The 27276-nt window shown below is 38.6% G+C and overlaps 1 protein-coding gene and 1 long non-coding RNA gene across 3 annotated transcripts in view; one reads left to right on the top strand and one right to left on the bottom strand.

Annotated features, from left to right (window-relative positions):
• Positions 1–11799, top strand: part of LRFN5 (leucine rich repeat and fibronectin type III domain containing 5) — a 183669-nt gene extending 171870 nt beyond the window's left edge. For both annotated transcript variants that reach the window (XM_072116246.1, XM_072116245.1), the window contains exons 3-4: positions 1168–2575; positions 10362–11799. In XM_072116246.1, coding sequence (XP_071972347.1) covers positions 1188–2575; positions 10362–11286 — 2313 coding nt within the window. In that variant the 5' untranslated portion in view covers positions 1168–1187 and the 3' untranslated portion in view covers positions 11287–11799. The remainder of the gene's footprint in view (positions 1–1167; positions 2576–10361) is intronic.
• The window catches only part of LOC140069943 (uncharacterized), a 103825-nt gene that overhangs the window by 27874 nt on the left and 48675 nt on the right, over positions 1–27276 (bottom strand). The gene's annotated exons all lie outside the window — the stretch shown is intronic.

The raw sequence follows: 27276 nt of genomic DNA, 5'->3' as shown, positions 1-27276 counted from the left end.
TTGTACTGAAGAAAATCTTCAGTCTCTTATATATTGTATTATATAGTAGAAAAAAGCATAAAACATACAAAACATTTTATTCCATATTTTATTTTAACCACTCAAAGACCAGCCCTTTTTTTTACTTTTTTTGAGTGGTACCTTTTTTTTCTGTGACTTGGTGAGTTAGTTTATTAAAGATAAAAAGAGAAAACTCATTTGTTATGCAATTTCTCCCAAATACAGAGGCACCACACATATTGATTGTGTGCACAGCAAGGCACAGAGGGGAAGAAGGGCCATGCATTAGCCAGTGTTGCCCTATAGAATTTAGTGATTTTTAGTTGGTTCTTGGTGCATGGTGCTTTTGTAAGCTATAAAATATTTGTTTTTCCGTTAGTGTTGCCATGTGAGGTCTTATTTTTTCCAGGATGAGATGTTTTTTTTTTCAGTGATACCATTTTGGGGTGGCTATGCCCTAATGCTGAAAATGTATAAAAATTTTTGTGAGAGTTGGTAGAAAAAAAACATCAGTTCCATAATTGATTTTTACCTTTTTTTTGGCGTTCAACAAATAACATGCAATAATTATTTTATGGGTCAATACTGCACTAGGTGCCTGTGCCTCTGAAGTCTGCAGCATGTGCCAGAGCCATGTATCTGGCGCCCCCTGAACTGATCCAACAGAGTGCATTAACTTTTTTTGATGCACCTTTTACATAGAACGTACAACATAATTCTGTCGGACTCTGCATGTTAAATGTGGTGCTTGGAGCACCAGAACGCCCCTTTCAGTGCAGAATTTTGTGTTGCGTTGGAATAGTGCAGCCGTGACACTTTATAAAAACATGTGCAAGCAATTTGCACTGAAAAGAACATGCAAAGTCAGACAAAAAAACTGGCGCAGGGGCTTTAATAAATGTGTCTTTTTAATGTCCTGCCAAATCTAAATTTAGAAGATTTGGTTATGTTATACATAATACTGAGCGAAATTTGAGACAGGCATCAGAAGAAAGTTACTAGTTTTGATAAGTTAACACAATCATCCAAAGTCAAACATTTGACTTTGAAACAAGCATTACACCCCTTAGACATCGATTGCAAGCTTTCAAATAAATGCAGAAAGAAAAATTGTAAAATGTATATATATTAAGTACACACATTAATGGGTCTTTCTGTTTCTTGCAGGCTTTTTAACCTGATCTACAATGGAAAAACTGTTCGGCTATCTGTTGTTCATTGGCATGGCGGTGAGAGCTGAGATCTGTCCTAAGCGCTGTGCCTGTCAGAATCTTTCTCCAAATCTTGCAACCTTGTGTGACAAGAAAGGCTTGCTCTTCATCCCACCGAATATCAACCGAAAGACTGTAGAATTAAGGCTAGCGGATAATTTTGTTACTAATATAAAACGGAAAGATTTTGCAAATATGACAAGTCTGGTGGAACTGACTCTGTCCAGGAATACAATAAGTTATATCACACCTCAAGCATTTGCAGACTTGCGTAACTTAAGAGCATTGCATTTAAACAGCAATCGATTGACTAAAGTCACAAATGACATCTTTACCGGGCTTTCCAATCTTCACCATTTGATACTCAACAACAACCAACTGACATTAATTTCACCTACCGCCTTTGATGAAGTTTTAGCCCTGGAGGAACTTGATCTGTCTTACAATAACCTGGAAACCATACCTTGGGAGGCAGTAGAAAAAATGGTCAGCTTGCACACCCTTAGTCTAGATCACAATATGATTGAGCACATCCCAAAGGGAACTTTTTCCAATCTGCACAAACTAAATAGATTAGATGTCACATCCAATAAACTGCAAAAATTACCACCGGACCCTCTGTTTCAGAGAGCTCAGGTGCTAGCAACCTCAGGGATGATGAGCCCCTCCACATTTGCATTAAGTTTTGGTGGAAACCCCCTGCATTGCAATTGTGAATTACTATGGCTGAGGCGCCTTTTGAGAGAAGATGACCTGGAGACATGTGCATCCCCACCCCTACTTTCGGGACGTTATTTCTGGTCCATCACAGAAGAAGACTTCTTATGTGAGCCACCACTTATCACAAGGTATACACCGGATGTGGAAGTTTTGGAAGGTCAAAGAGCAGTATTAAAATGCAAAGCTCTTGGAGACCCTGAACCTGCAGTGCACTGGATATCCCCAGAAGGAAAGTTAATATCCAACGGAACACGGATTTTGGTTTATGAGAATGGAACACTAGACATTCTCATAACTACAGTCAAAGATGGAGGTCCATTTGCATGTATTGCTTCTAATCCTGCTGGAGAGACAACAAAAACAATCAATCTTCACATAATCAAACTTCCCCACTTAGTGAACAATACAAACCACATTAACGAGCAAGATCCTGGGTCATCAGACATTTCAACATCCACAAAATCTGGTTCCAATGCTAGTAGCAGCAATGGAGATACAAAACTGAGCCAAGATAAGAAGGTGGTAGTTGCAGAAGCAACATCATCTACTGCACTCATTAAATTCAATTTTCAAAGAAATATTCCTGGAATACGAATGTTCCAAATACAATATAATGGCACATATGATGATTCCCTCGTCTACAGGTACAGTACATGCAATTCTTCTTTCAAAGATTTAAAAATTATCAAATCAACAATAAAGGTCAATGCCAAACCTCTATTGAATTACTGTTGTAGAAAGTAGAACAACCTTTAGAATTATAGGTCATTAAATATTTAATATTATCAGGGTCATATGTAAATTGGATTCTTGATTAGATTTGGGTGATTTTTAATAGCAGCAAGTCTCTCAAGCCCTAGACAACTACATGCCTGTTCTCCAGAAGCTTATCATCTCAAGTCAAATGTGAGAAAAGACAATCGAAAGATATATATAGCCATCACAAATATGTGTAGAATTGTGATATATAGATAGATAATGTACACAAGCATTTTTTTTTTGGAAATTTAACGGCAGAGATTAAAAATGTAGAGATGTGTATTTCCCCTGCCATTCCTCGTGGTTGGATATGATCCGATCTGTGTAACACAAGATAGTAAGACCATCTCATTGCTCTGTAAAGCCTTATTTTATGTGTATATGTTCCTCATGATGTGTAATGTGATGGTGCTATATAAATAAATATTTAGAATTTTTATTATAATCTTCTCAAAACAATATGGTTTACAATTGTGTTTGGTCACACAGTGGTTGTCTAGTGAATTACAATTGTACTACAAAGGGAGAAATTTATCATACAAAATGGAGTAACTATATTACTCTGAGCCCCAGAGGCAAATTCCTTATGGGGTCTCTTTCATTATACCCAAAATATCTTCCTTTCATCAGGTGACCATGGGACATTCCAAGGGAACAATACACTTCTATTGCCAAGTGCCCCCACTTTATTTGCTAAGTGCCCCCGTTTTCCACTATACCCCATCTATTATTTTGCCATGTGCACCCCTATTTTTTGCCAAGTGACCCCTTTTTATGACAAGTGCCCCCCTTCTTTACCAAGTGCCCTCAGCCTTTTTGAAAATTCCCAGAACAGGTTATAAAAAAAATCTACTTGCATATAAGTATAATACAGACATATATACATACACACACACACATATGTATAAGACAGGCATACACACAAATGTATATTACAGGCATATATTCACATACACAGTACAGACCAAATGTTTGGACACCTTCTCATTCAAAGAGTTTTCTGTATTTTCATGACTATAAAAATTGTAGATTCACACATAAGCCATCAAAACTATGAATTAACATATGTGGATTTATATACTTAATAAAAAAACATGTAAAACAACTGAGAATATGTCTTATATTCTGGGTTCTTCAAAGTAGCTACCTTTTGCTTTGATTACTGCTTTGCACATTTACGGCATTCTCTTGATGAGCTTCAAGAGGTAGTGACCTGAAATTGTCTTCCAACAGTCTTGAAGGAGTCCCCAGAGATGCTTAGCACGTAGCATGCTTAGCACAGAGATGCTTGCCTTCACTCTGCAGTCCAGCTCACCCCAAACCATCTCAAGTGGGTTTAAGTCTGGTGACTGTGGAGGCCAGGTCATCTGGCGTATCACCATATCACTCTCTTTCTTGGTCAAATAGCCCTTGCACAGCCTGGAGGTGTGTTTGGGGTAGTTGTCCTGTTGAAAAATAAATGATGGTCCAACTAAACACAATGGATGCAAGATGCTGTGGTGACCACGCTGGTTCAGTATACCTTAAATTTTGAATAGATACCCAACAGTCTCACCAGCAAAGCACCCCCACACCATCACACCTCCTCCTCCATGCTGGGTGGGAACCATCATGTAGAGTCCATTTGTTCACCTTTTCTGTGTCGCACAAAGACATGAGGATTGGAACCAAAGATCTCAATGTTGCACTCATCAGACCAAAGCACAGATTTCCACTGGTCTAATATCCATTCCTTGTGTTCTTTATCCCAAACCAGTCTCTTCTGCTTGTTGCCTGTCCTTAGCAGCGGTTTCCTAGCAGCTATTTTACCATGAAGGCTGCTGCACATAGTCTCCTCTTAACAGTTGTTGTAGAGATGTGTCTGCTGCTAGAACTCTGTGTGGCATTGACCTGGTCTCTAATCTGAGCTGCTTTTAGCCTGAGATTTCTGAGGCTGGTGACTAGGATGAACTTATCTTCCACTGCAGAGGTGACTCTCGGTCTTCCTTTCCTGGGGCACTCCTGATGGGAGCCAGTTTTTTTGTAGTGCTTGATCGTTTTTGCGTTTGATGGTTTTTGCAAAAGCACTTTCAGAGTCTACCCAAATTTTTCGGACTTGCATTATTTAAAGTAATGATGGCCACTAGTTTTTCTTTTCTTAGCTGCTTTTTTCTAGCCATAATACTAACAGTCTGCACAACACAACTGATGGTCCCAACCCCATTTATAAGGCAACCTCTTGAAGCTCATCAAGAGAATGCCACGAGTGTGCAAAGCAGTAATGAAAGCAAAAGGTGGCTACTATGAGGAACTATAATATAAGACATATTTGCAGTTGTTTCACACTTTTTTTTGTTGAGTATATAATTCCATAAATGCTAATTCATAGTTTTGATTCTTTCAGTGTGAATCTACAATTTTTATAGTCATGAAAATACAGAAAACTCTTTTAATGAAAAGGTGTGTCCAAACTTTTGGTCTGCACTATACGAATATGCATAAGACAGACATATACACGCATACATGTATAAGACAGGCTTACACAAACACACAGATAAATAAATAGATAGTTTTGTATTAAAACAAAATGTAGATATATATTACTTAAATAATTATGTTTGTCTTTGGTTAAAAATTGCTTTGCTACTTTATAACTTAAAGAATATCCTGCTCGAATCATAATGAAGGTGTTTTCACTGTTTGCTCGTTTCTGCAGATAATTTGACACAATGTAATATGAGACAATGGAATCTAATTGTGAGAACGCTGAATTCTCTCAGCCCTCCATCACATGTAGAGCGCTGTTTACTATTCTGAGGGCAAATAACCGAGCCCAGGAGCTCTGCAGATAGGGCGATAATTGCTAGGCTTACGGGTAAACACATTTATAGAATGGATTACATAGGGCTTCTGCTTATTCCCAATGATCCAAAGTGCATCAGTTTTTATACCAGGTTATTCCAATTAAAAGGGATCTCCACTTAAATGTATTCTCCACTGTAACCTATTTTTAGAGTGTTATGTGTGACATCTTGAAGATAGCTCCCTCTGAGTTACATGCTGGCTATATGGGAAGGTGGGATGTTGTTATAAATTAAATGTGATAGGAATAAACTATAGTGCTTTCTCTTCTTTTCATAAAATTGAATGTAGCAAGTTCTTTTTGGGGGAGGAGGCTACTTGTACAATACACAGGCTTATATTGCTCCCTTTGAAACCAATAGAGTACAAGTCGTATAGTTGTATATAGCCATATAATTGTCTCTCCTTAAAGTGGCTGCACACAGGCAGCATTTTAACATTTACCAAGGTATAATGAAGTGATCAACTATAGATTGAAGTGTATTGCATTAGGTTGTGATTTCAATGGGTAGCAGAGACCAATCTGAACTTTATGTGGATTCTTTAAAGGGAACCTGACACCATGGACCTCATGTTCACTAAAGACAGGTTGCAAAAGCCTATTACAGCTGCATTGCAAATATGCCTTTCTACTTTTTTAAGCATTTGCACTCCAATATAATTGTGTGCTATAACTTATCTTGACATAATCCTCTGTGTAGCCCCAGGGGTTTGCTTTTGGTTTGGAAGAATTTCAAAAAACAAAATGTTGGTACTGCAGACTGCTCAGCTCTCAGTCCCCACCTTTGTGCTCCTGTCAGCTCACCAGGCTGTTAGCTCTGTAAAGGAGCAGGAGGGAGGAGCTGTACAGGAGTACAAAGGTGGGTGCGGAGGGCCGAGGAGTTTGCAGCACAAAAGTCACATGTTGTTTTTTGAAATGTATCCAAACCAAAACCCAATCCCTGGGACTACACAGAGTATTTTGTAAGGGTGCAAGGTAAGCTATAACACTAATTATATTTTAATGCAAATGCTTACAGAAAGCAGAGAGGCATTTTTGCACTGCAGGTGTGATGGGCTTCTGTAACCTGTCTTTAGTGAAAATAAGGTCCCTGGTGACAGGTTCCCTTTAAACTATGTACACATCTTAATAATAATAATCATAATATAATAATAATAATTCTTTATTTATGTAGCACATACAGATTACGCAGCACTGCACAGAGCTTGCCAAATTGGTCTTTAGCATAGATGAGTGGACGAGTTTCAACCCATCCGGACTGCTCACGCCCACCATTAACATTAATTGTTGGTGTTACCGTCTGTCGTCGGCAAAGCTGGTGGCGGCACATGCGTGCAGGCATTTTCCCAAATATCATAGCCCCCGTGGGATGACATTAGGGAGCAAGGATCCTAGAATAAATGGCAACATTTAAAGAGTTAACAGCTGCTATCAGTCTTACAGGCAGGGCAATGAGCTGACCGCCAAACCCAAACTTCTTGCGAACGTCAGGGCTTGGGGACCCAAACATTGTGTTTTGGGTCCACTCATCACTAGTCTTTATTAAAAAATGTCTAACAGTGGACCTCCTGTCCAGCGCTGCACTTTCTGTCTAATTTACAGAGGCTTGGCGGTGACAGTGTCATCAGTGTCCACTAACTTCAGCCTGGGTCTGTGGCCTGTATTAGCCTGTAGTGGGTGTACAGTGTCATCATGACCTTCATAGACCAGCAGTGATTTCAGGTGCTGAAATGAACTGGAGGTTCGGAGTGAGTAGTATTACTTCTCTCGTTTTTTCTTCACAGCAATAAAAAAATTGATCTTGGACAATCGATTTAACTTTGATCCATAGTGTGGGTGATAAAATGCACAGTAGTTGTTTTCATGGTAACACGTAGGTTGGACACAGTCATAACTGAACAACCTTCCACTATTTGACATCCACAAGCAATCAACTAGTTGATCGGTTTCAAAAGATTACTGATATTGGATCAGATTCAAAATGAATACCAAGACCCCTAAAAATGTAACAGTAAGGGGCCCAAGAATTTTGAAAAGATCAGAGATTTGTGGATGATGTGTAATTATACTGTCTGAGGATTGAATATGTATTAAGGAATTACATCATGTAAGGAAAATATGCATTAATTTGTGCACACATATTTCTAGAACAGTAAACATTGTCCTGCCAGAGGGCATTTTACTACAGTTGTAAAACATGTGTCATAGCCTCCCACCTCTGCGTGCAGTCAATCTGTCTTCTTTTCCTTCAGATGTCCAGCCTGTTTGAGTGCAAATTAGACTTGACCCATCATCCAGTGTTTCACATATCCTGCTAAACTCTACAGTGTCTATCCCAGTCTCCATGTTCTAGTCATGGTTGTATTACTCTTATGGTGGCCGTTCCAGGGATACATAGGCTATGGTATGACTTGAAGCGATGCAAAGGGTGTGGTTGCATCCTAACCCAGAAGCCATAGGGGATCCATATGGTGTCCTTTTCTTAGACAAATCCCCTACTAAATTATATAGGGGGTCCTGAATTTGATTTTGTAGTGTGGCTCAGAACCTTGAACTTTATTTTCTTTAAAACACAGTTCATAGAAAGTTACCTGCATATGTATGCTTGGCATTTTTTCTTACAAGAGGATATATAGTATCCTTAGATGTAGGTCATCATATAAAAAACAGAGATCACTTAACAGACTCACTGACCGTAAATTTCCCAGGTGCTCACTTTGTAGAGCAATACAGGCATTACTCATTCATAGAAAAATGTCCATATACTGTAACTTTCAAGGTCAGCTGTTTATAGCTCCATGTACTGGGTGTTTATTTACTTATAAACCAAAATATATATAATATATGATATATCATTTTATCCACTGCATAAATAATAAAAGCCCCCGCACTCCATGTAATAGTCTCTTCTTCTTTCTAGTTGTATTTTTATAGTGGATGTTAAACGTTATGTAAAGGATCAGTGGTTTTTAAAGGAAGTGTAGACAGCATACCCCAAACGACGAAATGGTGTGGAGGGTGCCTGCAGTATGCTAACCTTGGGTAACCTTGACAAAGACTAAAATTTAGTCAAAATATTGCGTTGTGGGAAATAATAACGCTTCCAGGATCCTCACCTCTGTGCAGTGCTGCGGTTTTCCTTCTGCTCAAAGAATCCATGCTCGGGGCAGCCTGGAACTAAGAACACAGGTTTAACAGCAGGTACATCTCTGCCCCCAGTGCATCTAAAAGCTCTTCAGGATAAAGTTTCAAAATTATTTCTAAGTCGACAAACTGCTATAAAACAGGGAATTTATGTCTGTGAAGATCGTGAAGTGCCCTACAAATGCTGTAAAAATGTTTTTCTTTTGCATGAAAATGTCCTTTGTCCGATGAATTGTCTACACCCTATTTTTGAATAATTCTCTGACTGATTTGTTATTTAAAGGGATATAAATATATATTATGTGGTAAACAAATTTTGCAGGGAAGGTGTGAAGTGGATTTATTTAGAAGCAGAGTTATATAACAGTCACACCTTTCAAAATCAATTTCTCACGAAAGGATTTTGCCAGAGTCTCAAGTGAGGATTTATTTGTAAGGTTTGGATCAATTGTCTGTAGTCTGTGGCTCTTCATTTATTATTGCATCTGCAAATTGGCAGAATTTTGATTTAAAGTGAAACCCTGATATTTTTCTTTTCACAAATCAATAACTCTTATGAGGTAGGACAACTTTGGCAAATATATATGAAACAAAGAAAGTTCTGTAGAATCATAGACTGGGGTTGAGGGACTGAAGAGCCACAGACTGGAAGTCAAGTGTTCAGAGCTGTGGATACAGAAGTCTGTAACGGAGAATATCAGTCCCTCAACCCCAGTCTATGATTCTACAGAACTTTCTTTGTTTCACTTCCAGCCCCTTTCACTATCTTCAACTTTTGGACACTTCCTGCGGAGAGATGTTAACCTATAGTGCTCATACAGTACAGATGATAAACTTCATGTAACTGTGTACTGCTTTACTATGTATTACATACTAATTGCTCCCCCATGTGATGAAATATGCCAGACTAGACTCTATATGGATCCTGTATGAACAATACACAATCTACAGTGGATTTACTTGTAGAAATCTAACTGGTGTTACTGCTAAATTACCTAATGACAGAACACAAGGCATCATGGGAACTGTGGGTAACTTGAATTTTATTCAGCTTCTTGAACTTCCTTCCTTCTCTGCTACTAGGGAATATTTTTGACACACAGAAAACACCATAACTCTGGAAAGAGTAGGATAAACAGAACAATATGGGCATTTGTTTTAAAAAGGAGAAACATGTATCTAATTTGGTGAAAATCATTTTGACAATAGACTTATGCTTTGAATGGGGAGACACTGACAACCACCGCCACATATCTACTTTTTCTAAAAGAAATTCAATAAATTATGGGCTTAGCCCTGCAAGTTGGAGACTACCTTTTTGTACTTAAAAATCAGCATGTATATTTTTGCCAAAACTACAAGAGTGGGCCCCCTGACAATATCAGTATTTTGCATTTTTAGTCAATATTTACGCTTATGGGCTCAATATTTTGTAGACAATTCTTTTGTTTGGGAAAATGTTGCCAGAGCTAATAGGCTGATTCAACATCACAAATATCCCAAACAATAATGACAAGAGAAATGCATGACAAATCATGACCTGAATGCTGTATTAGGAATTCTGATTTATACATGATTTTTCTTCATGGTCTCATGTCCATTTAGTACACATTCTGAAAATGTTTTTGAATCTTCTGTTCGGTTTCAGTCAATAATTGTCAAATATTTTTGTGTTTGTTCTCCAGAATGATACCTCCAACAAGCAAGACATTCCGTGTTAACAACTTGGCTGCAGGAACCGTCTATGACCTGTGTGTTTTAGCAATTTATGATGATGGAATTACATCCCTTACGGCTACAAGGGTTGTTGGTTGCATCCAGTTCACGACTGAGCAAGATTACGTTCGTTGTCATTTCATGCAGTCACAGTTTTTGGGTGGTACCATGATTATTATAATAGGTGGAATCATTGTGGCCTCTGTCCTGGTTTTTATAATTATTCTGATGATAAGGTATAAAGTTTGCAATGGCAATGGACAGCATAAAGCAACAAAAGTCAGCAATGTGTATTCTCAAACAAATGGATCTCAGAATCAAAGTTGCAGTGCATCAATGCCGCCATCAGCTTCCAAACAAGTGGTTGGACATGATGAGAGTCCGCAATGCTGTAAGTCAACAGACAGCGGAGCACCATCTTCTGACACCTGCTCAAGCCAAGGTGCAGCCGCTACTACCTCTGTTTCACCCCATACATGGACTTCAAATGCTTCTGCTTCACTTAAGCAGAAAAGAAAAACTCAATTAAAGCCCATGGACTCACAGACTGAAACTGTTTTAAATATGGAGTCCCAAAACACAAATAGAAATAATTCAACTGCCCTTCGGTTAAGTAGTCGCCCAACTGGGTCACCAACCTATAAAAGAGCACAATCAAGGCCAAGTAAGTTCCTTACGTTACCTGCAGATACTTCTAGAGCTAAGAGGAGGTACTCTCTAAATGGTGAAATCATGGAGTACCATTGTTATGTAAACTCTCGTAACACAGGTGGACTGTGGTCAAAGAGGAGCATGTCCATGAATGGGATCTTGGTGCAGTCAGATAATTCAGACATGGACAGTGGAAAAGCAACTTTTTCGAGTTCTGAGTGGATATTGGAAAGCACTGTGTGATTAGTTCCTTTAAAAAAAAGTAAATAAATTCAAGAATTTCGAGCACAATACTAAAATTCATTCAAAAATTAAAGCTAATAAAAGGGATTCTAATTGGTGTCTCCATGTTGGTTTCTACAGGATTGTGTCAAGGCCACCTTCACATTCTGTTCACTTTTTTTCTGGTGATACAATTACAAGATAAAATAGCGATTTGTGAAATTTATGAATCAGCACCAGTGCCTTCCCTTCCTGTAGGACTGGCTCCCTGGTTCTGCCACAGCAGAAAAAGAAGTAAAGACTGAATTCACGATAAAAGCCTTTCATATGGGAAAATTCCTTCAAGCTTTCAACATATTAAAATATATTAAAAAAGACCAATTATGGAAGAATTAGTTAAAAAATATTTTTTAAAAGACCAGACTGCATTTATTTTTGAGTGACAATGGTGTTGCCTTTATTTTTAGGCAATTGATGTACAGAACAACAACTTCTGTGTTGTTATGTTGTGTAAAATAAAATATTCAATATCTATATGGAGACATTGTTGAAATAATTCCTAATGGTTACTATGGGTATTCTACTATGGTAGACTACTTAGGTACTAAATGTTTTGTGGGTCATTTTGGTAAGAAATGGTTACAATCAAATATTGGATATGATCTCCATAACATTATATTTTTACTTTCTTTTTAAAAATGCTCATTTTTATTACTTTTACTTTTAATTTCGATGCTATAATTTTTATAATCTAGAGGTAGAAAGCCATTACCACCTCTTTCAAAACACCCCCCCTATGGATAGTGTAAGGTGTTGCAGCTCAGCTCAATTTTTATCAATATCCTATTTTTTTATATGAAGCTTTAATGTCAAACACATTTATTAAGAATTGTGATTTTTCGCAGACATTGTCAATGAGGTTGCTGTAAAGTATAACAAATGCACAGTAGAAACTCGATCAAGATAGCGAACCCCATGATGTAAACCCCATAAAATAAAATACTTAAAAAAATCTATGATCAGAAAAAACTGATGAGAAAAGAGTTATATTTTAATATCAGGTTTTAAATGGGAAAAAAAAATTGATACAGTCTCTTTACGGGAATAAGGCTGAGCTGCAATACTACAACACGGTTTGTGTAAGCACGCAGCAAAGTTTTTTTTAGAATATTGTAAATTGAATTAAAGGTTATGATATCTAAACCAAAACAAAGAAAAATGAAACAAATTCTTTAAATCCTATACAAAATTTAATGATCCAAATAAATCTAAAGGATAATTTTACATGATAGAGTTAACATTTAGAAGTTATGTAATACTCCTGTCAAGAAAACAGTTCTTTGTGTTTGAAATATATTTTTATATTTTTATTTTTGTGCATAGATTTCTATGCATACTTATAATATTATTTCATTTTTACGTCTATTTTTATATTTTATTTCCAATATATACTGTATCTTTATTAAAATGTTAGTTTACACATTGAGTAAATTTGCAAAAGAGAATATTTGCCATCTCTGTACAAATGTTTATTTACATTTTCAATGGACCGAAGACTTCATTTCCCCAAATGTCATCTGATGAAAATGTTTTCATTCAGGGCTCATGGTACATGGCAGAGCTGTGTCATGGAGGCACATGGAGTCTCCTACTACATAGCCTTAGGGTTTGTGATTCAGCCAATAGTCCTACAGGTAACACAGACCTGGTCATTTCAACATTTGCAGACAGCAAAATAAGGAATCGCTTCAAAAACATGTTGTGCCTGTTCAAGGAAATAAGGTGAATACAAATAAAATTATTTTTTATTAAATGTCTTATGTACTGTATGCAGAAATCTTCAAACTGATGCACTTACACAGTTGTTCTCCTTCATATTAGATAAAACATGGACATATATTGCAACATGTTAGCAAAACTTCTGCCAGGCTGCAATGTATAGAACAGCTTTTGGGTGGGTACAAATAGACAAAAATATTAAAGACATCTTGTGATAGGATGTTGAAAAGTCATGTTATTTTAACACACATATCTATGTTCAGCCAAGATGAAAGATAAGGATGGATCTGTACCTCAAGGTAAAAATTTCAAATCAGTATTTTATTTATAGTTTTTGATGGATTTAAAAAACATTTATTTATAGTTTAACTTAGGTGCCATGCACATGACTGTTTCGGGAAAACTTGCAGTCAGATCACGGCCCCCATAGGGGTCTATGATGCCCAGTCACAGTGACATCAAGTGCCGGAGTAATTCAAATTGTGACAAAGCCTGGAGGTTGTGCCACAAATTACAGAGCAGGTCCTATCTGCAGCAGTTTTGCTTCTCGTGCAGAGGGAATGGGTGTGGAGTGCTTACTCATCCTCTCTTCACCACCCAGTCATGTGCTTCACCGGGTTATGGCCTGGTGATGCATGCTCTTGTGTGCATGAAGCCTTAGCTGTACATTGCATTGTTGTTGTATCCATTCCCTGTATCTACAAATTTACATGCAACCAACAATCTCTATTTAAGTTGCTTTTGAGTTATTTTAAATTAATTAGATTTAAATCACTGGAAAACTGTTAGAAAATTTTTATGAAGGCTTTATACAAACACAATGGGTTTCAAGTGAATTGTAGCATCCAATCAGTTTCCACCTTTCATTTTGATAAAGTGATCTGAAGATGAAACCGCTATGGATATTTATATAAAGGAACATGCCCATCTTATAACGTTTTTTATATTATCACATCATGCCATACATTGTGATCTGACTTCTAAACCTAAGGACAAAGGGACCACAGCCTCTTTACAGCTACCAGTACATACCCTACAGCACAGCACAGAGTCAGGGCACTGCACCTCCCAAAACCCTATACCCACTAGTCACAAATTTGGATTTATCACATGGATATAACAGTGTGCAGGAAGATCTCAAAAAGGCTATGGAAGTCCTATTAAGAGTTCTCACTTGTACTAGCTTCTTTTCTTCTGCTTACATGGCAGCAATGACACCTAATTATGTCAGCCAACAGCTGACGTCAACAGTGATGTGCCATTTGTGCAGGCGTTGCCATTGAGGCCTGTAATCTGACACAAATCAAGGCATACCCTTCCATCTGATCCTGAATCAGTTGAGATGTTACTCTACACAGGATGGTAAACTTTCTTAAACAACTTATAATATTTTATTTAATAAAACACATTTATTAGCTTTCTAGACATTCTTTTCATGTTTCCTGTCAATGTGTCATTTTAGGGAAAGTTCAATTTTTCTCTTTCTGCAAATTAGTTTCTTGAGGCAATACTCTAAATCATCTTTTCACACAATGGTTAACATTCCTTGCAGAAAGAAGGTGAAGAAAGTAGAACCCTGGTCCTGCCTCTGACGCACCAAGAAGCGTATTTTCATAGAGATAAGAATGTAAATTTCAATCAATTTCAATTTTCTTAATTGATCTCTGAAAATAAATGTTGGTTTTACTTGTTGAGTGAGTTGGGAGCTGGAAGACTTCCTTACAGGGGTATTCCCATGAAGACAAGATTTTTTAATATACTCATGATAACAAAATAACACATTCTTTAATTCACTGTTATTAACAAAAATGTAGCATTTCACAGATATAATTCCAACCTGTCTCTATCAATGCTGGTGTATGCAATTTTAGTTGTCCCTGGATACGACCATAAATCTTCTGACTAGAGTCTGGCAGAAATAGTTTGTTCTGCCTGCTCCCTGCAGTGTGCTCTCTGCTGTGGATCCTTCCTTCTGCATTCTGAAATTAGTTCACAAGAACATTTCCTGCTGGCAAGCACCATCATAAGGAGACCTAAATCTACATGCTAGAGACTGATAAAATCTATATAGCAGGGGAGGGATGCATATAGCAGAGATTACTGTGTTTGTTATAGCTCAGAAGTAGCAGAGCTGAAGTATGTCATTGGGTGTTATATGCATCTCATGGATCTCATCATCTCTCATCTCTGATCTGTCATCTCTCTTGTTCTGTGTGTCAGATACTAGTGAATGTTCAGAAGATAAATAAAAGTGTAGATAAACCCTGTACCCTGATAATCTAAACAGACTGTCGGCACACAGCATCTCACAGCACTAGAGGGATCATAATGGGGCACATTTACTAAGAATGTAGGAAACTGCACTTAAAGTGCTCTGCCCATGTATAATGCTCGGTGCACTAGATTCATTATGAATGTGTGCCAGAAATCATGAATCTGTCACTTCCCTGCACTGGCCTTACAGAGTTCACCAACTGTTTTGTGGTGCACCTTTAACATAGGGTGTGCGACAGACTTTGCATCTTAAATTTAGTCCAAGAGCCAGAACAGCCCTAATTTGTGTTGCATTATGACTAGTGCAGCTGTGGCACAAAGTGGTCGCCTGCTACACAATAGTGACGCAGACACTTCTTAAAGGAAACCTACCACTTGTAGTGGCAGGTTTCCAATGGCAATATCGGCGCTTACCGTGCACGCGGCTCTCATTCACTTCCTATGTAGCCGCGTGCACGGTAAGCGCCGAGTGCGTACCTGCCTGCGCCGGCTACAGCGTTTAAAAAGTGTTTTAAACCGCGATACAGCGGTTTAAAACACTAACTAAAATAAGCTCCGGCACCAGCTCACCCTGAGCTGGTGCCCGGTATTTCCATCGGAAACCTGCCACTACAAGTGGTAGGTTTCCTTTAAATACCAGTGGAATTTTGCACTGACCAGCCTAGGAAGTCATAGGAGCTAAGAGAGTAATACAACTCAGTAAAATTGTAAGGGGTTAAAAATTATCTTTATTGTGTAAACATCACAAGGGGATTCAAATTTGAGGACTTTCTTTCATGGGAAACCCCTTTAAAAACAATGAATGTTATACAATTTTAGAAAAATAATGGTGTTTATGATCAAAGCGGTTTATTGATTAAACGAATATCGTTAAATGATATTCATTGTTCAAAGTTAAACATGATAATGGAATATTTCCTATTCAATCTCTATTGAGGAAATTTATATTCTTTATTTCTCCCAGATTTACTTCTCAGACAATTAATATAACAATATTCCATTATATTTTCTACTACTTGTCACTATGTTCATCATTAAAATGTCTTCATAGAAAAAATCATAAAAATGTTTCCAATATATCTTAGCTTTATCTCCTGTCTACCAGCTAGATAAATGTGGTAGAAAGGAAATTAACATATCCGCTGCCAGCTCATTGGGAATAAAAATGGGAAATAAATTACATTAAATAAAGAACATTATCTATATATTGTTGCAACCATAGATTTATTGCAGTATTTTTTCATTGGTTTCTAATGACTCATTAAAAAGGATGTGCAAACAATAGAAGCAGGAAACTGGACGGTTGCCCTGATCATGTTGCATAAGAATAGGAACCCAAGGAAAAAAAATGATGATTTGTTCAAATCCCTTCCATCAGAAGTAGTTTCCCTATGTTGTAATAACAGTACACATTTTTGCTACATGTCTCCTCCGCTGCATAATATAGTTTTCTATTCTTTTGTAAACAACAGTTAAAATTCTATATCAAAGTATACTAGGCCTCAACGATAATCCTGTGACATCTGTTGGGTGATTAAACCATATCCATATGGCAGGAGATTTCCTGGCATTTACAGTACGATAAACAAAGCGTGGACAGAGCATTAAACCAGCCAATATTATTGAGTGTAGGAGAAGAGGTAGGTTGCACACTAATTATGAATGATCCACAAGTATTTGTGTAAAATGGAATTCTTTTGTTTTTAAATCGTAAGCACAACACAACATCAGGGATTGCAATGACCCCTTTATCAAATGGGATTTCAATGGGATCTCAGCTGGCTCCTAAGCTTGTGCAGCCTAGCGCTTGTGGTGCTTTTATGATTTAAAAAAAATTAAAGAATTACATATTGAATGAATACTTCCAGATGATTCATACTTGGTGTGCGCCTGATGGGGCAACCCAAGCTTAAGATGCAAGGCAGCACCCTCCGTAAAATGAGACCCCATCTATAACAGAGTTGTGCCCAAGGATGAGCACAACAATATCTGGAGAGCATCTTTAAAGCAAACCGTTACCAGGAATAACAAATTCGAATATCCTATGCAATGCTGGCAAAATATCTTTGTCAGTATTCTGAATCATTTCATTAGTTTCTAAAAGTCTAATTCACATTACCTGGCTCCCTGCCAGCAGCATGGGGTGAGTCCCAAAGGAGGGTGGAGAGATAGCTGCAGCCTGAGTGTGCGTAATTCTCGTCTCATTCAGCTCCCTCACCCTTTCCCCCTTCCAGTCATGTGCATTGAGGAGGGGAGGGAAGGGATAGTGTGAAGGAGAGGGAATATGCATGAAAAGATATAGACACACACAGACTGGGACTCACCACATGCTGCTGGCAGGAAGCCAGTTAATGTATAATAAAGTTTTGCAAAGTACTGAAATGATTCAGAATGCTAACAAAGGCATTTTTAAAAATCAGCACAGCATAAGCTACTGAAACCTGTCACAAGCTAAACATGACATTCCAGGTGACAGGTTTCCTTTAAACACAATCACCAGAAAATGTAAATTTGACCCTATGAGTGTTTTTTTTTGCCTTCTCCTATACATTACTCAGACATATACCATAGGATGGTATACCTTTTAAAATTAATTGCACTATAATATTTGAATTACAGTCGATTTTTCAAACGATTCTTATTTGATATTTTACATGACCATCTTTCATTAGAAAAGCTTGCCTTTGATCTATTATGGCGACTCCCAAAATAGTGGCCATGTTCTGAGTATAACCTATAAGATAGACCCCTCACCCATCAGTATGCCTTCAAATGGCAAGTTGTTGATTCAGATAGATAGATAGATAGATAGATAGATAGATAGCAACTGTAACCTATTGTATGAATTCAGACACACTGAGGGAATTGAGCACATCAAATCCCAACATTTCCCCTAGAAATAGCTAAAACAATGGAGCAGAAATAATGTGTTTTATTAGTAATTAGAGCAGAGACCATGACACCTCATCCTCAGCGTCCTGACAATTCCCAATAACACTGAACTCATATCTCAGTGCACTGAAGCTAAACATAACTAAATACCCACGAGCCTTGTCCTAATGGTACAACCGCCTGATTTATAATGGGAATATGCCAAAGAGGAGAATCCCTTTCATTTAGCGTTCATGCCTTTTAGTGATTACTGTAGGAAAATAGATAATATAATCCCTGCTCACCCTGGAATTATCCTGTATACAGTACAAGTTGCTTCTTCTGGGATCTCTGCTACTGTACATTAGAGCAGCACAGGATAGTGAATACACAGTACTATGTGATTCTGGTTCACCATGACCACCATTGTCTTTTGCCTGAGATTAGAAAAACATCTCTGCGTTGTTTCTAGTAAGGTTGTTTCTTTCCCTTGTCTGTTTCTATCAGGAATCTGATGGTAGATCCTTATGGTAGATTTCCCAAATCTAACTCATCCCTAATCACCTTTTACTAAGTTCTAAAATCTTACCTACTTAAAGGGCACCTACCACCACGATTCTACCTATAAAGGTAGATCGGGTGGTAGGTGGATGTAAGGGACGTGAGGAGAGCTCTTTTTAGAGCTTATCCTCACGTCCCCGCTAACTTTTAATAAACTTTATTCCCCTAACATGTAAATTTAGTTATGCGGCTACTGGGGCGCGGAGTAGCCGGGCACGAGGCTACACAGCGCGGCTACTCCACGCCCCAGTAGCCACGTTACTCCTCCTACCCTGTGTGTTTGGCGCGCAGCTACGACATGCTGAACGCAGCTGAGCAGCCACAGCTCCGAGGCCGGAGCTACTGCGCATGCGCAGAACTCCGGCTTGTCGGATGCCGCGCGCTGAACACACAGGGTAGGAGGAGTAACGTGGCTACTGGGGCGTGGAGTAGCCGCGCTGTGTAGCCTCGTGCCCGGCTACTCCACGCCCCAGTAGCCGCATAACTAAATTTACATGTTAGGGGAATAAAGTTTATTAAAAGTTAGCGGGGACGTGAGGACTAGCTCTAAAAAGAGCTCTCCTCACGTCCCTTACATCCACCTACCACCCGATCTACCTTTATAGGTAGAATCGTGGTGGTAGGTTCCCTTTAACTATTTTTAAAACTGTATTTTATTTGCATGCTAATGCAGAGACTACTGGGTATGGAGTAGCCACCCGGAACTCCAGGGTCTAAGGCTACTCCACACCCAAAGTAACCTCTGGAGAGCCGTCCCCCACGTGTTCATGCAGCCTGTGAACCCAGCAACCCAACTCATGCAGGCACAGTGGCTTCTGGGGTGTTGTCGGCCAGAGGGGAGCTCCATAGAGGCCCTAACCACAGGATAGGGCCTTACCTGCTGATCGTGGGGGTCTCAGTGATGAGAACTCCACAGATAACAAGAACAAGGGGTCTTACGGGGTCCAAAGTACCTCCATTAGACCCCTTGTCGCTCCCAAATATGATCGGAACAGACAGCCACACAAGTCCGTTCTGCTCCATTCATCTCTATGGAGGTGACAGAGTTTGCAGATTGCAGATTGCACTTGGATGATAGTTACACAATTAGAATTAGGCTCATAGGTCACGTCTGACAACAGGATGTGGCAAATCTACTGTGTACAAATTGAACATGACTTGACTAGACCAGTTATGGATAAAGGTGTCTGGGCGGAGCATGACACAATTACCTTTGATCTTTCTGAAGCATTGGTTGGGTCACATCAAGAAGGAAAAACTATTCTTACAAATTAAATCAAAATACTGAAACATATGTTTTGTTCTCATTTTGTGTTTTCGCTTTGTACACAATTTGTAGGTTAGTACCCTTCCTGAATATTGGCAGCATCCAGAGCTATGCTTTACAAAAGTCATAAATCATATCAATTACATCATGCAATGTCAATCAGCTTCCTCTAAAGCCAGCAAGATCTTGTCATGTATCAGAAAAGGTCTGGACTCTCGTGATAGGGATGTAATATTACCACTCTACAAGGTATTGGTTCAGTCTCACCTGGAATATAAAGCTCAGTTATGTGCTCCAGTCCATAAAAAAGATGCCCTGGAGAGGGTAAGAGACGCAAAAATGATAAGAGGTAAGGAGAGTCTCAGTTATGAGGAAAGATTAAAAAAACTAAAATGTATTTAGTCTTGAAAAGAGACAACTTGAAAATTGGGACATGATTCATTTCTATAAATATATGAATGGTGCATAATATGGTTGAAAGTTGTTCCAGGTTACATGATATTCTTTTTTCTTCAACCATACTAACTGTAACTGTATGTAACAATGTAACTATCTAGTCTGTTATATCGATGGCATATTTTAGGCTTGCCATAATAATAAAGAGATTACTATTGAAGATTGATCTCTACAGAACCTAAAAAGACAATAGATTATGAGGCTGCCAATGTGAAAATAAAAAAAAAATCAAGATTTTCACCAGAAACCTCCATAATTCTCAAAAATATTTTTTATATTAAAAGCTAAAATGAATGGTAACTTTTTGATTACACATTCTCCTTAAAGGACACATTGTAAGAAAGCTGGGGTGATGGATCACCATGTCTGTCAACAAAATTTCAAAACACTATTTTGTTCAAGAGGAAATGAATCTTTATATACACTAACCTAGCTCTTTGACATACTACTTTTCCATTTTTATTACTGGACATAAATTCATAAGCTAATTTAGTACAATCTACCTATAGTGGCAATTGTAAAATAAAGAGATACATGGTATATATTGCATAGACAGGCCATATCTTCCAATATAATAGCTGGTACAGGAGGACTTGTCACCCGAATATTGGCTTACAGCTGTCCGGCGTATTCATGAGGGAGTGGTCCAAGATGCTCCCTTCTCCTTAACTTTTCCCCGAACTGCCCCTCCCATATCATAGGCCGACGGTGACTCCCAGGCTTCATGCGGCAGTCTCCGTCTCCTCATGAATACACCGGACCCCTGTAAGCTTGGTCCAGCGTCCTGAGGACTATGTAGAACAGTATTTGCTACAAGGGTATGACTAGGAGCTGCTTACTTTGGTAAGCAGCTCCCTGAGCCAATATTCTGGTGATAGGTGCTCTCAACCTTTCACGACCCGTGATGTTATAGCACATCACAGGTCAGCTGCAGGTGCATGGAGAGGGCTCACGGGTAAGTGTTAACCCGGACAACGCAAAGCTTCCAGTGGCTTCCGAAAACCTAGAGTTAAAGTACCCAAGGGAGTCTGAAAAATAGTAAAAGTAAAATAAAAAAAAAAAGTTTAAATAAAATTCATAATAAAAAACCCTAAAAATTCAAATTACTCCCTTTCCCTAGAAATAATATAAATATAAACAGTAAAACTCACAAACCCATTAGGTATCAACGTATCTGAAAATTCCCGTTCTATCAAAATATAATAACAGTTTTTCACTGAATTTAATAAACAGCGCCCAAAGTCGAAAATGGCACTTTTTTGCCTTTTTAAAAAAATATTTAAAAATCTATAAAAAATTATCTAAAGGCCGTGTAATCCTATAAATGGCAGCATTGAAAACTTCATCAAAAGTTGCAAAAAAATGACACTACCCACAGCTCGTACACCAAAGTATAAAAAAAGTTATTAGCGCCAGAAGATGGCAAAATAAAAAATACTATTTTCTACATGAGTGTTTAATTTTTGTAAATGCATGAAAACATTTAAAAACTATACAAATTTGGTATCCCTATGATCGCACCGACCCAAAGACTAAGGTAGACATGTAATTTGTGGTGCACTGTGAAAGCTGTAAATTCCAAGCCCACAAGAAAATGCTGCAAATGCGTTTTTTTCACCAATTTCACTGCACATGGCATGGAAGAATAAATACCATCACTATGAATTGCAATTTGTTACACAGAAAACTAGCCATCACAGAGCTCTTTACGTGTAAAAAAAAGTTATAGATTCTTAATTGTAGGGAGTGAAAAATAAAAATGAAAAAACAAAAAAGGGCGAGGTCCTTAAAGGGTTAAGAAGAACCAAACTGAGCTATCAGTGCTTATCCATTTAATCAACACTGAACTAATATGCTAATTGGTTGTATAATTCATGAAGGCAGAGAGCTTAGCACTGAAGTCAAGCTCTCCCCAACTAAGAACATCCCCTCTGCTGTGATTCATATAATTTAGGACAAATGGTTATCATGTTTCTGAATGCAGGAGTGTCGATTACAGTGAAGAAGGCATTATGAGGGAAGGCTTAACTCTCCTCCTCCTCCATGACTTTATACAACCATATTACATCTTAGTTAAAAGTTGATTTTCTGGATGCCAGAAAGAAACATGATCTGTTTTACTGCTAATAACACACAGGTAGTGGTTTAATAGGTGAACTTCTGCTGGCAGATTTCCATTAAGTGACTCTCAATTCTAGTTCATAAAGTTTTGGAGGTGAACCCCTGAGAGACCCAGTGATCAGAAAAATGAATGACTGATAGTCTACTTTTGTGCCCTATACAGAATAGAGCACAGGGACTTGTGCTCAACCGGCACTCTATTCACTTTTCCCCCTTTTTTATGTGACTATAGCTGTGTGTGGTCTTGTTTTTTTGGGGACAAAATGTATTTTTAACAGCACAACTTTGGGTTTTATATGTCCTGCCATTCAACTTTTATGAATCCTTTCTACACAGTTTACGTTAAAGAGAATGCAAATCTGACATTCTGTTTTATAAAAAGATTTTTAAATAACATAACCCTTTTCTATGGATCAATACACATGCAAAGATATTGAATACATTTTTTTTTAAATCTTCATTTGTATAATTAAATCTGTTTGGGAGAAAAACTTCATCACTTTCTAGGAGCCACAACTTTGTATTTGTATAAGGACCCCATGGCTGCCTATAGTAGCAGCCTGTTAGGATAGTGCTGTAAGCATGATCAGCCTATGCAGAATATATAGGCTGACTATGTAATATGCTGCAATACATTAGTATTGCAGTATATTACAATGAACAAGTGATCAGATGATCACTTGTTCATGTCCTACCCTGGGACAAAATAAAACAGTAAAAATAAAGTAAAAATAAAGTGTAATTAAAAAAACTATTAAAAAAGAATAAAATTCGCCTGAAGTCCCACCCCATGCAATAATCAAAAAGTGAAAATCACATTGTCTGTAACAACCTGTACATTAAAATAAAATTGTCACTGAACCTGTATGGTGAAGGCCGTAAAAAGGCTCATAAAAAGTGATCAAAAAGTAACATTTTCCCCGACATGATACCAAGAAAAAGCTTGTCCCGCAAAAAATAAGCTCTAAACCAGCTCTGTAAACAAAAAAATATAAATGTTATGCCCATTGTTACATGGCAATGCTAATTTCTCAAAAAATGAGTTCTATACTCTACAAGTTAACCATAAAAAGCTATATAAAAGGTGCATCACCGTAATCGTGATGACCCATAGAATAACGAAAACACATTATTTTTATGGTACGGTGACGTCCGTGAAGAAAAATGCTAAAACTATAAGCAAGAATGAATGAATGATTTTTTTAACCACCACCAAGAAAGAGTTGATAATTCTTATAATTAGCTATTGAACCCCCCGGAAATGATATACCTGAAAAGTGTATCTCATCCCCCAAAAAATAATCCCCCATATGTCCAAATTACAAAAAAGATAAACATTTTGTAGCCTGTAAAATGTGACTATGCAGATCTGCTCTGAATGGCGCTTCTTCCCTTCTATGCCCGGTTGTGTGCCAAAACAGCAGTTTACCACCACACATGGGGCACCCCCATACTCAGGAGAAATTGGTTATCAAACTTTGTGGAGGTTTTCGTCATTAAATACTTTGTGACAGTTTAATTTTGAGCCAAAATGAATACATTGGGGGTCATTTACTAAGGGCCCGATTAGCGTTTTCCCGACGTGTTATCTGAATATTTCCGATTTGCGCCGATTTTCCCTGTATTGCCCCGGGATTTTGGCGCACACGCTCGAATTTTGGCGCATCAGCCCCTGCATGCACGCGACGGAAATCGGGGGCTGTGGCTGAACGAAAACCCGACGGATTTGGATTAAACCCGACGGATTAAAAAAAAATGTGTTGCGAAACTTGCACTTACCTTCACCAGGTATAGGCAGGTGAATTTCAGGGCATTGCGGCGGGCCTCGACGGACATCAGTGCAGCAGCGACACCTGGTGGACGGCGGAGGAACTACCTTAGTGAATCGCCGGAAGACCCGAATCCACCGCAGAGAACGCGCTGCTGGATCGCGAATGGACCGGGTAAGTAAATCTGCCCCATTGTCTAAAAGAAATTACAGCTTGTAAATCAAACCTCTATTTTGTTTTAACCCCTGTGAAACATCTAAAGGGTTAACACACTTCTTAAAGTTGATTTTTCACACAATGGGGGAGGGGGGTGCAGTTTCTAAAATGACATAATTTACACAGTTTTACTGCTTTTTCAGTCTCTTAACGTCACTTAACACTGAGCAGGTGCGTCTAAATAAGGTTTTTGTCGATTTTCATAAAAATTTGAAAAATTGCATCAGCAATTCTAAACATCTTAACAACTAGAGATGAGCGAGCATTAAAATGCTCGGGTACTCGTTACTCGAGCCGAACATTTCCTGATGTTCGAGTGCTCGTTTCGAGTAACGAGCCCCATTGAAATCAATGGGAGACCCGAGCATTTTTTAGTAAAATTAAAAACTGAACGAGCACTGTTCAGTGCAGATGTTTTCACTAAAAGAACAGTGAAAGAACACTGCAGAACAGATTGCAGATGTTCGCAAACATCTGCGATCTGTTCCGGAGACACGCGTGCAGAACGATGTTCTCTGCAATAGTATTTGAAGAACAATATGTGTAGAGAACAACTTGCAGATGTTGTCAAACATCTGCAAGTTGTTCTTCACACATATTGTTCTTCAAATACTATTGCACCGTGCAAGCGTGTCTCCGGAACATCTGTGATCTGCTCCGGAGACACGCGTGCAGAACGGTGTTCTCCGCAATAGTATTTGAAGAACAATATGTGTGAAGAACAACTTGCAGATGTTTGACAACATCTGCAAGTTGTTCTCTACACATATTGTTCTTCGAATACTATTGCGGAGAACACCGTTCTGCACGCGTGTCTCCGGAGCAGATTGCAGATGTTCGCGAACATCTGCAATCTATTCTGCACAGTGTTCTTTCACTGTTTTCTTCAATTAAATGATTAAATTAAATGTTTTAATTGTATTTTTTTACTGTTCTTTACTTTTTTTTTTTTAAATTAAATGCTCGTTATCGAGCAGGGCAAATACTCGTCCGAGCAACGAGCCGGTCCGAGTATGCTAATACTCGACCGAGCATCAAGCTCGGACGAGTATACTCGCTCATCACTATTAACAACCTAAAAAAGAGAGAGAGGATGCCAATAAAAAGCAGACATTTGGGAAATGTTAGTTATAAATTTACTTGGGTGCTATGACTGTGCTATCTGCCTGAAAAGAAGTAAACTTTGAAAATGAATAATTTTTAGACATTTTTGCCAAATTTACATTTTTTTCATAACTAAACACAAAAGATCCAAAATTTTTCTATTACTTTGAAGTACAATGTATGACAAGAAAACAATCTCCAAATCCCCTGGATATGTTAAAGCGTTACAAAGGTATAACCTCCAATAATGACACAGGGCAAATTTTAAAAATTCGCCTGGTCCTAAAGCCCTAAAATGGCTTAGACCAGAAGGGGTTAATGGATGATTACAAAATTTCAATTTGGGTATTGTTTTTCCTTTATATTTTTTAAAAGCTTTTTGTCATATGGGAAAAATACTATTGTAATTTTTTACATTATAAATTGTATTTAAAGGGTGGGTGATTTTTGTTTTTTAGACTATTGTTTTTACATAAGACTTGATTTTTTTCATTTTTATACATGAGATTCCCATATTTTTACAATCAAAGAAGAATATAATCATCAAACCCTGATAATCAGTCACACCATTTTTCCTGTGCATGAGAGATACCATGCACACCTTTCCCATTTGTGGCACAATGCCTTCAAAGGAAATCTACCCTCAAAATCAATGGATGAACCAGGGGCACTTACTCATAGATCCAGGCACCGTGACTGTGGTGATTTAGCCCAAAGACTAAATATATATTAAGATTTCCCTTAAACAAAAAATTCAAGAAGAAATTCCTAAATTACCGTATAAAAGAAAAAAAAGCTAACCTTAAAAATATACTGCTGAACTTTTTTTAAAAAAAGATAATTTGAGACGTCTCTAATTGTCAGGATCAGTTGATCCTCTTGACCACCGCTGGAGATGGCACTAGCCGACACCTGGGACCAGAGCCCAAGCGCCACCTGGTTTTCACCAGAGCCCGCCGCAAAGCGGGGTGGACTTGCTGCGGCAGGATACCATCAGGTTGTTCCACAGGTGCGACTAGCCCGCGGTGGCAACTGAGGTCGAGGTATCAGGTCCAGGCACAGGGTCAGGGCAGGCGGCAGAGATGCAACGTCAAGTCCAAGTCGGGGGTCAGCAACGGGAGGTCCAGGCAGGTGGGAACGGGAACACAGGCACATGGAACACAGCAACACAGAGGAACTCGAGTAACACGGCAACACAGTACTCAGGAGCGGGAACACACAGGAATACACGGGAACGCAGGAACACACAGGAACGCAGGAATACACAGGAATACTCGCTTGGAAGCTTTCTCTTAGACTATGAGGCACAAAGATCCGGCAAGGCCTACAGGAAGAGGCAGGCTTATGTAGAGTTGGGCAATATGGCCAGCGCCAATTAATGGCGCGATGGCCCTTTAAATTTGGAGAAGGTGTCGCGCGCGCGCCCTAGCAGTCGGGGACGCGCGCGCACAACGGAGGGGAGCGAGCCAGGAGCCGGGACGGGTGAGATGCGCTGGCGGCGCGCTAGTGGGGGCAGGGCAGCACGGGTGGGTCGCGGGAGCACCTGTGACACTAATTATAAGTTGTGTAGATTTGCCCTTCAGGTTTGCAGAG

This window comes from Engystomops pustulosus, chromosome 7, assembly GCF_040894005.1.
Source record: "Engystomops pustulosus chromosome 7, aEngPut4.maternal, whole genome shotgun sequence".
NCBI classification, from domain to species: Eukaryota; Metazoa; Chordata; class Amphibia; order Anura; family Leptodactylidae; genus Engystomops; species Engystomops pustulosus.
Note: the sequence above shows the minus strand (reverse complement) of the source record. Positions and strands in the feature narration are given on the sequence as shown.